At 34.3% G+C, this 15,494-nt stretch overlaps 1 protein-coding gene across 1 annotated transcript; it reads left to right on the forward strand.

Annotated features, from left to right (window-relative positions):
- The first annotated feature begins 7,855 nt into the window (after nucleotides 1-7,855).
- On the forward strand, nucleotides 7,856-15,351 carry LOC127853728 (uncharacterized). Its single transcript, XM_052388471.1, has 2 exons — nucleotides 7,856-8,129; nucleotides 11,770-15,351. The coding sequence occupies exon 2, from the start codon at nucleotides 11,827-11,829 to the stop codon at nucleotides 12,943-12,945; it is 1,119 nt and encodes a 372-aa protein (XP_052244431.1). The 5' UTR covers nucleotides 7,856-8,129; nucleotides 11,770-11,826; the 3' UTR covers nucleotides 12,946-15,351.
- Nucleotides 15,352-15,494: the final 143 nt, after the last annotated feature.

Raw genomic sequence — 15,494 nt, forward strand, 5'->3', positions numbered from 1 at the left:
AAGTACACATTAACCTATTTATTTACAACATAATGCATGTACATCATCGATTTACATAACATTTGAAACGAACATCGTTCAAAAAATCAAATGTTTGCATGGTGATAGAACTACTGTTTTGATATCTTTGTTGTGAACAACGTCTTTACGTTCAACGTCCGAAAAAAAGATGTCCGAAAATAACTGCAAAGTGTTAAAACGCGAAATGAAGTTAAATATAAACAACCATTCGTAAAATATTATTTTTCATCAATCTGACATTTTTCACGGCGACTGATCTGAGCAATCTCACGGGGGTACTGTGAGAATCGTCAGATTTCCGGTTTATCTGACAGATCTCACGATCTGACCATATTCACGCTACACCGGTAACGAAATGTTTTATCAGGTTTCTTCCAACATCAATAACACTTGCTTAAAAGTTTTATACTTGAATGACTGATGTCTTTCAACACTTTAAACACACCCACTTCACCCGATCTCATGTTGTCCTTGATCAAATTTGGACTGAAATTAATTGTTTTAACAAATTGTTTTACTAACTGAGAAAGACGCTATTCTTGGTTAACCCACAAAACTTTGCCTAACATCAATACTTCTTACAAAGCTGTTTTACTTGTATGTATTTATGATTACCGGTAAGACCTAATATTGATGCGAAAATAACAATTTAATCATGATTTTTTTTATAAGAATATTTTTTTTAATGAGGTTGTAAAATAAGAATTACATAAAACATATCTGGAGCGCTGCATTTAACTATTTCCTAGCCAGCAGAGAACGAGGCAGCTGTGCTTGCATTACTGTATGGACTAGTACTGAAAGCTTCTTGTGATGACCTGATGATCGGCTTGCAAAATAGTTTCCCAAAAATATTAATTGGATGATCATCTACAAAACACGTAAAAAGGGGTCTTTTCACAGATTTTGGCATGTATTGAAGTTTGTCATCAACTGCTTTATATTGATAAATTTTAACATTGGATCTAAAAAAAGCTCCAGTAAAAAACAAGAATAAATCATAAGAAAGATAGAGAATACTAGGTCGGTGCCGAATAAAGCAAAGTTTATTTTGCGAGGCTTAGAAAATCTGAACCACGAGCCTTGGCGAGTGGTTCAGATTTTTGTGCTGAGCAAAATAAACTTTGCTTTATTCGGCACCGACCTAGTATTCGATTTATCCCATCGATTTTCTTAGTCGTAAATTATTTCTTTAAAAATAGAATAGGAAAATCGAACTTCACGGAAAATCCCAAAGTTATTTTAAGCAAACATTGTTTTATTATTTTAATCGTGCCGAGCCTAATACATTGCAAAAAGATAAGTAACTAACCTGTTTTTCTGTTTATCACACCTCTACGTCAGTACACACGTGAATTGTATTTGCTTGTTAAACCATGTGAACATCGTGGTCGCATTGAACAGTTTTTCCTAAAAGGCATCTATAATTAATGAATTTTTTACGGATAAGAATAGTAATTTTCGGATTTCGGTGAATACAATTTTTGCTAAGTAGCTTTACCTAATTCTTTGGGTGTCTAAAGTAAAATTATGTAGTATGAGAGAAACTTGACACTCACCAGGGATTAACCATGTGATTTAAAATTATATTTATTCACCATGTGAACTACGTGGTCGCATCAATCAGCTTTAACAAATTGCAATGCTACCAATCGCTTATACTGAGTATGAATAGTCATTCTCGGACTCTCGGATTTTAGTGATTACGTTGTTGTTGTTGTTTTTTCTTCTTTCACGTAATGATCCAACTCCACGGGGTTTTTGTTTTAGTATTGTTAATCACATAAAGTATTCTATATCGTTCGTAAATTTTACGATATTAATTTAACGTTAGTATATACAACAGATAATAGTCGTCTTAATTGGGGATAAGTCTAGCAATGGTTCAAGTCTTCTACTGTAAACGCAAATGAGATATTCTGACCACTATTTACTTCAGCTATTGATGTTATGCTTGTTGTTACTCGTTTTGCTGTCTTTATGTTAAACGACACTTATCATGGTACACTATTGACTTTATTCTTTATATATACGATTTAAAATACTCTCTTCCATTGTTTCGTTTCAAATATCCTGTAGTTGTGTCAACTAGAATTAAAAAGCTATAGATCGTTGTTTATGCTAGGTTTCAACTAACAATATGCTTAAATATTTTTACTAAACCTATATTATCCAACTGTCTCACCCCTTTATGTTTCATTTTCTTTTTCTTATCCTTTTTGTTTTTTTTGTGCATTTTTAGTCCTGTCCAGCATATGTCAAGAAGTTGCACGAAATGTAATTTATTTTGGTAAAACCTCACGGCCATTCAGTCATTTATGTTTGTGTGTTAAACTTTTACCTAATGGGTAACGATATTGCTGCTTATCGAATGACTGTGGGTTTATTTAATTCAAGTAAATATTGCTGTCGTAAAAAAATATTTTACATGTGGAGTGCAACAAGCGAATTTGTACTACTTTTTCTCACCCTTTTCGGGCTATCGCGCGCTTTTTCGGGCTGCATTACTCGATCGCTTGTCTTTGAAATGATTCTGTTATTAATTGACGCTTTACGTTTTCTTTTATTTTTATCAGGGGATATTGAGTTAAATCCAGGACCCGATTACAAGGCACTCAGCGTCTTGCATTTGAACGTACGGTCAATACGTAACAAACTTGATTCTGTAGCAAGTAATCTGTGTAATTTTGACATTTTATGCTTCACGGAAACTCATCTAACTGATGTTGTTCCCGATAATGTTTAAACAATTGAAGGTTTTAATACAGGCTTTCACCGTAAAGATTATACACCTCACTCCAGCGGCTTATTAATTTATGTAAATGAGTCTTTACTGTCGCGGCGTGTTATTGAGTTAGAATGTCCCAGTGTGCATTCATTATGGATTGAACTTAATACTGGCTACTTTTCCGCTTTACTTTGCTGCTTTTATCGTCCCCCGAACTCAAATGTATCTTTTTGGAATGACCTCCAACTAATATTGACAAAGCCTTGGATATGAACCAAAATGTTATTATGCTTGGTGATATAAACGAAGACCAACTCAAAAACTATACCCGTCATTGGCAATATTTAATTTAAGAAACGTCATAACTGAAGCAACTAGAGTCACTGCCAATACTTCTACACTAATTGACCCCGTAATTGTCTCCGATAATTTAATTGTATTGATCAGTGAGGTTATATCAATTGATAATTCCGTAAGTGATCACCATGCCACGGCTGCGCACATTAAAGTCCCGACAGTCATAAGTAAAACCGATGCAGAGACATGTTTGGTTGTACAAACGAGCTGATTTTCAACGTCTAAACAATTTAATTAACATCGTAAATTGGAATTTTATAACAATGATGAGTGTAGAAGATGCTACCACTTTATTCACGGACAAACTTTTAGAACTAATTAAATTATGTATTCCATTTAAATTAGTTACAGTCCGTCCCAATGATAAACCTTGGTACGACTCTATGATACGTACATTTTAACGCGACCGACGTCCGCTATAAAACAACCTTCTGAAAACAACTGGGCTAAATTCAAACACGCTCGTAACAGAGTCAACAATATGATTAAACATGCTAAGGAACAATTTTACTCCAATATTGAAACTACATTAACTGATTTAAAATCAAGCAATTCCAGGCAATACTGGAAGATGTTAAAACATTTCATACACTCGCATTCACACTCTGACGTGATACCACCCCTAAAATCGGTCGACATACATGGAAAAGTAACTATATATACTTCCGAAGAAGAAAAAGCAGCGTGCTTAAACAATTATTTTGTTTCCATTTCAGCTTTAGATTCATCTTCGGTAGTTCTTACCGCCCCTACCCAGTTTCCATTTGCCAGTTTGCAAAATGTGTCCATTACTGAAACTGAAATAATCGATTTAATCAAATTTTAATAAGCAACAAAGCTGTTGGTGAAGATTTAATCAGTCATCTTGTTCTTAAGCGTACTTGCGAGTCTATTTCAAAATCGTTATGCCTTTTGTTTAATAAATCACTACAAGAATGCACATTTCCTTCATTATGGAAAAATGCAATTGTGATTCCCTTATTCAAAACGGGTGACTCGAACATACCTTCAAACTATCGCTCAATCTCTCTATTAAGCTGTTTGGGAAAACTTATGGAGCGTGCTGTATATAAACACTTGTATAACCATTTTATTGCACACAATTTAATTTACTGCAAACAATCAGGATTTCTTAGAGGGCACTCAACAGTCTACCAACTCATTGATATATTTGAGCAAATAGCTCGATCTATTGACGACAAGAAACCTAATTGTATGATATTCTACGATATATCCAAGGCGCTCGATCGTGTTTGGCATCGAGGTCTTTTATTCAAACTTTAACAAAATGGCATAAGAGGAAATATACTACAATGGATAAAGAGATACTTGTCTAACTGTACCCAAAAAGAATTTGTCGGCTCAGCTTCGCCACTCGTGAAAATATTGTTTTCTATGATCACTCGTGAAATAAAATCGATATTCCACCGAATCCAACAAATATCCTCTATTTATTTTATGCTTTCCGGTGGTTTATAGAGAAATATTAGTGAAATAAAACTGGTATTCCACTGTTTTAAACAGTGAAAAATAACAGTGAAAAATATCGATTTTACTGTGAAATGACGTCGTTTTTTCAACGAAATGACGCCATAAATCCAGCGAAAGTATCCAGTTTAACTCATTTACAATGTAAATAAACGGTGAAAAAACCTTAAAATAAAAAGAAAATTTGTTGGATTCGATGGAATATCGATTTTATTTCACTCGAGATCATAGAAAATAAATTGTTTTCTATGATCACTCGTGAAATAAAATCGATATTCCACCGAATCCAACAAATATCCTCTATATCATGTACCACATCTGTATTAGCTGATCTCGATGGTATTTTAAATCATGATCTATGCCTAATTCGACATCCGCGTCGAAAATCCTCGGCGTTATGCGTAAAGTTAAGTACAAACTATCAAGAAAATGTCTAAATCAAATATATTTTACACATTTGCGGCCATTATTAGAAAACGCGTGTGTTGTATGGGACGGTTGTACATTGTACGACAAGGAATTACTTGAAAAAATCCAAAATGAAGCCGCGCGTATTGTCTCAGGCCTTCCCAGATCCGTCTCACTTAGAAACCTTTACACTGAAGTTAAATGGCCAAGTCTAGAAAAACGACGAATTATCTAAAACTAATTAATATCTTCAAAATGCATAACGGCCAGTGTCCCAATTACCTTACTAACCTTCTCCCACCAACAGTTCATGAACAATCTTCTCGTAATCTTAGAAACGCGGAAGACTATACTATTTTATCAAGAAGAACTTTACTTTATTCGCGCTCGTTTTTACCATCTGCAATTAGTCTATGGAATTCGTTACCAATTGATATACGAAACATTGACACTCATCAATTTTACATGCCCGTTTAAGAAATAACTGCACCAACCTTAACTCAGACTTATTCAATAATAATTTTAAACAAGAAATATCTTTTAAAAAGATATACGGCGTTGATTGTGGTCGATGTTTATGAACGATCAAAAGTTATCTCTATGAGATAAAAAGTAGCGGATTCCTTTTTTCTGCGCAGTTCTTAGCTACATCACAAGCAAATCAATTACGGGGTGTTGCGCCAGATTTCGTTACTTATTTTGCTTTATGTGATATTATTACTCAGATATCTATATTTACAGAATAGAAAAACACAAGAAACATGAAAATAAACGAGTGCATATAGGTCAGCCGGCAATACTCGAATCTTATTTAATTGCATAATTATAGTATAGTGAATTATTGTGCTCATGCTTAATAAACTGGTCTAAATGGATAAATATTTCTAATTAATTTTATCAAAATTGGTCCTTATCATGCAAATGTTGAAAACATATTAAAAATCGATGATTGACATACCACAATAATATCGCCGAATATCTTTAATTAGTATCTTTCTGATCAAAACAGACTTCAAGTGCACAAAGTTTACGAGACGGCGTTTATATAAAGATTTCTGCAACTGACCGCAAACTGACCTTGATACCTTGCGGATTGGAATGCGATGCATTAAAGTAAGGTAACAATTCTGCTGCTGAAACGACGGCTTGTTTACGCCAACTGTACACGACCAAGGCAACAGCTGTGCCTAAAATATTGATATATCGACAAAACGACTAAACGAACTATTTACTTCATCGGACAAAAATAGCATAGATTCCAATTTTTTCCTTCAATGAAAAAATCGCAACCCCTTCTGCGAACTCCGGTGATGAACTGTATATAAACTCAAACTCTGACTTTCACACACTGGCCGCGAATTGACCCGAAACCTCGCGGGTTGAAATGCAATGCAAGTAAGTACTAAATATGAGAATATAGCCTTTAGTATAAACGCTTTTGCGCTGGTAATTCTCTGAAAATAAAAGGTGAACGCACAAACTGTATTTATGTCGAAAATTGATTGTAGAACTGTTCTATCTATTGAGCCTTTTCATTAGAGATAAAATTGTTTCATGCAGTAAAACAGTGTTACAAAGACGCGGATATGTTTCCAATGTTCTGGTGTTACCGGTATACTCAAATCAGCCAATGGAATAAATGAAGTGTATTCATTCGTACCTGGCCGCGGGAAATTTTATTTGAATATTATTGGACACTTACAAAGGTCAAGTCAGGGTGAAAAGCTGGCTTAATACAGCTTACGCCGAAAAACACCCCCCTAGGTGCGTGCGGAAATGATGTTGAAAATGTTGAGCATTACTTCTTTCGTTGCCATATATACCATTTGCAGCGAATAGCTATATTTACTGCGCTAAGATCGTTTCATCCCCTAAAATGTGAGATGCTCCTTTATGGTAAGCCTTCTCTAAATAATGAAAACAACACCATCATTTTTAACGAAGTTAAAAAATATATTATTAACGAAGTTAAAAAATATATTACTACGACAAAGCGATTCATTACTTAGCTAACTCTTTTTTTTACATATTGCTGGACAGGACTTATTACTTATTACTATATTACTATCTTTAGTACTATCATTAAGAATATCCTTCATTGTATAAGATATCTGTATATTTTCTATAAAATCATTATTATTATTTTGTTTTATTATTATTATTACTATTAGTATTACTATTCTTGGTAGCTACTGTTATTATCAGTAGTACTGGTGTCATCATATAATATATATAATTATTGAGATTTATGTTCTCAATTATATACTGTGTAAATGACATGATTAATATTTTATGTAAGTCTGTCACCATTACAACATGTTGAAACTATTGAAAGGGAAAGACCCCCAATAATTTTGAAGAACTTCAGGTCTAACCCTTTTTCTATTATGTATGTATGGACCAATGTATATATTTGTACAATTTCATGCACATGCACCATTTTAAACATATTTTTTGTATTTTGTTTCTTTGAAACGGTACCCCACCTTATATGTCCCATATCACATATACATGTTTTAAAATCATTGATTTAACATAATTGAAATTTACCGAATTGTATGCCATATATATGTAAACGGACGACTTATATCACAGTGATCGGGGGGTAGATGAGTCTAGTATCATAATCAGCCTAAGGTTATGCCTTTACCTTAATCTTTAGGTAACACTGAATTTGATTTAAAAATATGTTTATAACTTATTACTCTTAATCGATTTGTACAACATTAATAACATTGTTTATGATACAAAATCGGAACTGTTAGTAAAACAATTACCGTGAAAAGCAAAGTTGAAATGGTGTTTTAAATATAACATATAGAGACAATACTATTGCTTTACTTAACAATAGATCTACGTGGCTTATAATAATAAAACGGATGTTAAATCATATTCTAGCGACAGCCACTGTGTGCCATTGTGACTGTGTGCAAATATCAGCGATAAATATTACCTGTACACCGGTCTAATATGTCACCTGTGTACGAAAAATATAGGTCACAATATTGTTGACAGTTGTGTTGACAGTTATTGTAACGGGTAGTTTCGTGAAATTCGTTTTCATCGATAAGTCACGCGTGTTAATACAACTTTTAACAGTTTAGGATTATTTGTAAGAACAAGCCAGGTAAACGGTTTATGTTTTCACTTAAATTTCTCAAGCCTAACTGCGACATAAAATACAATACACAATATAATATATTTCTTAAAATGGGATGTTTAATTTATTACTTGAGTCAAACATGGGTTATAACATTTGATGACCAGATGCAAATAGTTTACAAACGACAACAAAACTATTTAGAAGGATTCGAAAGTTTTTATCTTTCACATATATTTTATAATATTTCATACAAACATGTCTAAGCCAGCGCATTGATAAAAAGTAATATACAATAGTATGTTTCTGATTCACATTTGAGCCGCGTTCTGAGAAAACTGGGCTTAATGCATATGCGTAAAGTGCCGTCCCAGATTAGCCTGTGCAGTCCGCACAGGCTTATCAGGGACGACACTTTACGCTTTTATGGTATTATTAGTTTTAAGGAAGTCCCTCCTTACCGAAAATCAAGTTTGGGCGGAAAGTGTCGTCCCTTATTAGCCTGTGCGGACTGCAAAGGCTAATCTGGGTAGACACTTTCCACACATGCATTAAGCCCAGTTTTCTCAGAACAAGGCTCGTGTGACAAATGCACAAGCAATGTGAATGTACAGTTGAACACCGCTATTGCGAACATCGTACATTTTAATTTTTCTTTATTTCGATTTTTCCGGTCCCATTTTTAGCTCACCTGAGCACAACGTGCTCATGGTGAGCTTTTGTGATCGCCTTTTGTCCGTCGTCCGTTGTGCGTTGTGAATTGTGCGGCGTCAACATTTGCCTTGTTAACTATCTAGAGGGCACATTTATTGTCCAATCTTCATGAAATTTGGTCAGAAGATTGGTCTTAATATTATCTTGAATGAGATCGAAAATGGTTACGTTTGCTTGAAAAACATAGCTGCCAAGGGGCGGGGCATTTTTCCGTATATGGCTATAGTAAAATCTTGTTAACACTCTAGAGGCCACATTTAGTGTCTGATCTTCATGCATCTTGGTCAGAAGATTCATCCCAATAATATCTTGGATAAGTTCGAAAATGATGCTGGTTGGTTGAAAAACATGGCCGCCAGGGGGCGGGGAATTTTTCCTTGATTGGCTACAGTAAAACCTTGTTAACACTCTAGAGGCAGCGCCCTCACACTACTTTGGGGGAAGGGGTCCGCAGCCCTTAGGAGAGGGAATTTTCGCGGCGTTTCCCTTTTTGGGGGATTTTTTTACTTACTCTCTCATTATTAAATTTGTACATGCTTGCACTAAATTCTAATTGCTTTTTTCATAATTTAGTATGTTTGAAAAGATTAAATTGAAATAGAATTAAGTATAATAATCATGAGATGAGACACATCTTTCTATTAAAAAAAATAAATATTTTTTTAGGGGGAATTTTCCTCCCTAAAAGGGGAAAAACGTATACTTTTCAGGTGGGGGGCTGCCGCCTAAATTCGGCGGCAGATTTGATAGATTGAGGGCCCTGAGAGGCCACATTTATTTTCAATCATCATTAAACTTGGTCAGAAGATTTGTCCTAATGATATCTTGGATAAGTTCGAAAATGGTTTTGGTTGCTTTAAAAACATGGCCACCAGGGGGGGGGGGGGGTGGGGGGGGGGGGGCGGAGCATTTTTCCTTGTATGGCTATATATGGCTATACTGGTAAAACCTCTAGAGGCTACAAATATTGTCCAGTCTTCATGATATTTGGTCAGAAGATTGGTCTCAATGATATCTTGGATTAGTTTGAAAGTAATTATGTTTGCTTGAAAAACATGGCTTCCAAGTGGCGGGCAATTTTTCTTATATGGCTATAGTAAAATCTTGTAAACACTCTAGAGGCCACATTTACTGTCCGATCTTCATGAAACTTGGTCAGAAGATTCATCCCGATAATATCTTGGACGAGTTCAAAAATGATGCCGGTTGGTTGAAAAACATGGCTGCGAGGAGGGGCGGGGCATTTTTCCTTATATGGCTATAGTAAAACCCTGTTATCACTCTAGAGGCCACATTTATTTTCCGATCTTCATGAAACTTGGTCAGAAGATTTGTCCCAATAATATCTTGTTATCTCAGGTGAGCGACTTTGGGCCTTTCAGGCCCTCTTGTTTCCATTTTTAACCATTTACCATTGCTATCTTCCAGCGATTTTCTCCAATCGGAAAAAGTACCCGTACTCAGTACTGCACCACGCTAATTTGGAAATTGTATCATAAATTGTAATTGCTCGTTACTTTATTGAACAAACCAATCTACCCATAAATATCCCTTTACATGCTATTTTCTGCTGAATTTTGTATTTTCAAGTCTCATTTTATTTTATTTTTCACTTAAAGATAATGCGCCTTTGGAACAAAATTGAAGCAACTTTCCTTATTTTTGAATTTTTTTCGAACGGTGATTGGGAATTTTGGAGATTTTTACTGATTGGAATAGTGCTTTTTGCAGGTCCTTTATAAAGAAGGGAAAACTTGCTGATTGCAGTTATTCAACTAAAAACACATTTTTCATTCGATTTTTCTAATATGAATTCCTTTCATTTTCGCACTAAAGCTTCGGTCCCAACAACGTTTTTCACACGTTATCAATGTCTATCAATTTCGAAGCCACACTTAAAGGGGCATTTTCACAGATTATGGCATGCATTGAAGTTTGTCATGTAATGCTTTATATTGCTAAATGTAAACATTTGATCTTAAAAGCTCCAGTAAAAAACAATAATAAAGTTAAAGAAAGAAGAAAAGTAACCCTCATCTGGGCCGAATCACTGACCCCTTGAGTAAAAGTCTATCGATTAGACCACTCGGCCATCCGTGGTCATACACTGAGAGCTGAATTTTATACTTTATATAAGCAATCCTCGTTGCATCACAAAATATAACGACAACAACAGAACTCTCCAATTATTCAATCGTGTCGCGTTGCAACGCTTTATAATTTTCAGGTTTTTAAATCGCCAAAAGATGCATATAATGGATATTTTAGAGCATGGTCAATGTTCAGTATTACTGTTTCCTCACAAATATCATAACTACAACGAAAATTTGCGAATCTGTTAGACTTTTTGTGTGTGCCAATTTACCAAAACGTGAAAAGGCCCCTTTAAGCAGGCGTTCAAAATATGTTGACTTGGCAGTCATCGCCTGGATTTTTATTGTTTTCTCGCCTACCAAGTAATTGCTCAGTAAAGCATGGGTAAGAAGTCCGATTAGTTTAATATTATATTTTGCGCATTTCGGAATGCTTATATCAATCCTATAATATGAGTTTGACACGTACACATAGGGCAATAACGGCATTTTTTCCAATTATGTAAGTGTATATACTCATTTGACCATTAAATTATATTGGTATAATCAAGCTCAGCGACCATGTTTCGGAACTTTGCTATTACGGATTATTTTTTTACGGATCCAACGAATTCAACTGTATATCAATTAATTAATGCGAACACGTCTTTCATTATTTCATACATGCATACAATAAGCATTAAGTCACATGAAGATGACAAAATTTCATTTTGTTTGATTAGCAATTCTTGTATTGAAACTTTTAAAAACTTTTTTTATAATTATCATACCTATATATGATGTTGGTTCTACTATGATACTACATTTTTTATGTTGACAACCCTAATTTATATTACATTATCTTCGTCTATTCCGTATAGGTCGATACCATGCAATGCGGGAAATGAGTGGCAACACATACAGAGGAAAGAAGCACGATGTTAGATCACATCTCCTATACTCAGAAAGTGTGCCTATCTATCACAGCACGGAAGTACGTTGTTTTCTGTAGAGCTCATGGGATAGCTATGAGGTGTCGATGCAAAACCCGTAATACACGGATATTCATTTTCATATTTTTTCTGGTTGGAACTTTTCTGATTTATAAAATGCTTTCGCAATCAGATAGAAATAAAGACAAGGTGTATGTTAGTCGTGCTCTCACCAGGGATTATGTCTTGACAGATATTTCCGAAAAGATAGAGTTAAAGGATAGTAATGATCATACTGAGGTACGACGAAATAATGTTAACATATTCAATCAAGGTCGAGAAAGAACAAACTTGGGCTTCCCGTTTTATAAAGGATTGCTCAAAACGCCGAAGGGAAAGAAGCCTATCTTTCTGTATTCTCCCGACACTGACAGAATGATTTCATCGTACGTAAAAGATTACCAAACATGGGAGGAGAGCGAGTTGAACAAAACAGCCCAGCTGATTTTAAAAGAGAAAAACGCAACTTTTATAGACCTTGGCTGCAATGTAGGCGTGTATAGTTTGTACATGGCAAGCCTAGGTGTAGATATCGTAGCAGTGGATGCAGTCGTTGATAATTTAAGACTCCTGTCAATGTCTCTAAAAGCAGCAAAGACACAATCTCGTTCAACTCTCGTACACAACGCAATATCGGATAAGTATGAAACCGTAATCATGAAAATTCCTGATGACAACAGAGGAGGGGCACATGTTGAACGAGTTGTTGACAAAAATAACGCTAAAGTTGCAACAAAAAAATCTAAGAAACACATTACAGTAGAAACTATTACGCTTGACGATCTTATACCTTACGTAGAAAGGACTAAGGTTGTCATAAAAATGGATATAGAAGGACACGAACTTAATGCAATAACAGGTGCTAAGACTTTTTTTCAGACGGTTAACGTTCGGGCTATACTCATGGAGTGGACGCATTATCGGTCCAAAGAATCAGGCAAAACACTGGCTGACATCTTAATCAAAGAGGGGTTCCTTCCATACACATCGGTACCAGCGGAAAAAGTGTTAGATCCAGAAAAGTTTTATACATGGCCTGAAAATGTATTTTGGATAAAACGGTAGCTTGACAGTTCTAATGCACAAAGGGTGGGAAACAAATTTAGATCCGGGACGAACATATTGCCTATATGGACCAAATTTTGCCAACGCATAATGCAATATTATAACAATGTTCTTGTTGCTGTTCGTTTATTTCTATATATTGTGAAACCATTATTTTTCATCAGGTATTAATTTTCGTCTAGTGCGTCAATAGAACGAGTGACGAATTTAAGACCCTAACGAATAATTATGCCCAATGTTTAAACAAAATTAAGACTGAATTACCGTAGGCGTGAGACTTTAAATCCAATGTAATCTACGTAGTATTTTGAAAAAAATGAAGCAGAAATAAAAGGCGAAACGATTACAATTGTGCTAAATTATATTAGGTCAACTTTATCATAAAAAAAAAAATTGTGGTTAAGTATTATTGAACGGAATTAAACACAGCATACAATAGGTTAAGTTGAAATTCTTAGTTTACTTATGTTTTAAATGATGACACACAATTAAAATGTGGGAAATTTGTAAAAAATAAACATAATCTAAATTGCTTGAAATAATTACCGGATCCTATATGACCTCATGCAGAATGAAATATACTTGACTTGTGAAGAGAAACATAACAATACAACTAATGAAATATTTTTTTTTAATATAAGTACGATCAATATTTAGTCGTCATTCTCAAACGTTATTAGATAAACATTAAACAAGATAGATACATAACGCAAGCAAACTTGTAGCGCCCATAATCCAACGCTTTGAATTTTACAAACAAACCAATGCCGTTTCATACATTTCATTTGCATGCATTTCAATAGTTCATTACAATATAATAACACCAATCAGTATTAGTACACAAGTATTGTATTAATCACGTTTGTATCGTCAATGTAATTAGTGGGAACGTAAACTCCATGTGTGCAAGAAAAACTCAAGCTGATCATTATGATACTCTGTTTCCGAAAATTTAGGCGGTGTCTTTGAATAATGAAACGTATTTTTTTTTAATTTATATTGATAATTGAGCTTTAAAACGACGTCATAAGCAACATACGTTACTTGCATTACAAGGCGTAACATCAGTCGTCAACGATAGTTCCTTTTAGTGATTTTTTTTAATGTTCGTGTTTTTCTTATTTTAATAGATAAAACTATAGCACATTACATAAATAAATATGAACCGATGTGATCACCCTGTCTAAAGACACGGCATATATTAAGGAATTCGGTAAGAAAACCATTCGATTGCACAGCATTATATTTTTATGATAAAACAGTGCTATCCAGTTGATGAAACTGACAACCAAAATTTAAAGAAGGATAGTGTTTTAATAATTATATCAATGGGGAGAGAATCAAAAGCTTTTTAAAAGTCTATCATCGTCAGTAATCCATGTTTATTATGTTTCTCAGTAAAGTGCATATTATCATAAACGAGGCGAAAGTTTTCTCCTATGAATCTTCCGTTCACAAACTTTATATATCAGATTATCTAAAACAGAAGTTAGTCTTTCAGTAACGTTCCAGAGGCTAGTTTATATACACAACTTAACAAGTGATGGGTCTCCAATACACAAATCATGCTTTGGTCTGTTTTCTTTTGGAATACACGTATTAATTCCTTGTTTTTTGTGTTATATTTTTGCAAATGAAAAGTTCAATGATCTGACTACAAAATCACATTTTCCCCAGAATACTTAAAAAGGGAGTAAATCCATCTGAGACGGGACTTTGGTATTTGTTCATATTTTTTAAAGTCATGGCTACCTCTGCAAATAGTGGAAGACCTTCCAAAGATGAAGATTGTTCTGGGCTTAATTTATTAGTATTAGTTTCTTAAAGCTGCCAATATCAAGATCGTTCATTTCTGTTGACTTTGTTAATAAATTCTGTTTGTTTGAATTTCTCATTGATTATGCATAACATTCCTATCTAATGTTTCTAAGAATGATACAGTTGTGTAAGTGTAGTTGTATATTTCAAAATTACAGAAGAAATGCGCCATTTTCTCCATTTCCTATCAATTCAGCTTTTGAACGAAGTATTTCCTTTAGTTGTTTCGCCTCTTATAAATTGTAAAGAGTGATCAGTAACTCTTCATGATCCCAATTCAAGCTTTTTTTAAGTTCTTTTTTTAATTTATTAATTTTCCTTATAATTTGGAATTTCTTTTTAAGTGATGAAAGGGAAATCGTTAAGCCTCAGATTACGATTAATAGTGTGTCTAAGAAAAGCTGATCGCCAATTAGAAATTCTATACCCGCATTGCAGACTGAAGACATGTTTTCGAATTAATACACTGAAAGAGAATTGTTTTAAGTTGCTCAATTTTTTCATTATTATTTTGGTGGGAGTGTTTGTGTATATTTGGTTTTACTGGCAAGTGAATACATGCCATAAATAAAACGAATCGTAAATAAGGGTTTCTCTCCTGATTTATTTTCAAAATATCATTAATTCAAAATAACTCTGAGCCTTAAATCGACCTTCTCTTAAACCCACTGGTATCTTTCAGGGGTACTGTAATTTATGCTTTCCAGAGATATGGATTGAAGTTTTTGTCA

The sequence above is a fragment of the Dreissena polymorpha genome, chromosome 12 (assembly GCF_020536995.1).
Source record: "Dreissena polymorpha isolate Duluth1 chromosome 12, UMN_Dpol_1.0, whole genome shotgun sequence".
Taxonomy (NCBI): Eukaryota; Metazoa; Mollusca; class Bivalvia; order Myida; family Dreissenidae; genus Dreissena; species Dreissena polymorpha.

Coding starts and splice junctions, on each gene's coding strand:
- LOC127853728 (XM_052388471.1), top strand. CDS start 11,827: ATGTTAGATCACATCTCCTATACTCAGAAAGTGTGCCTATCTATCACA.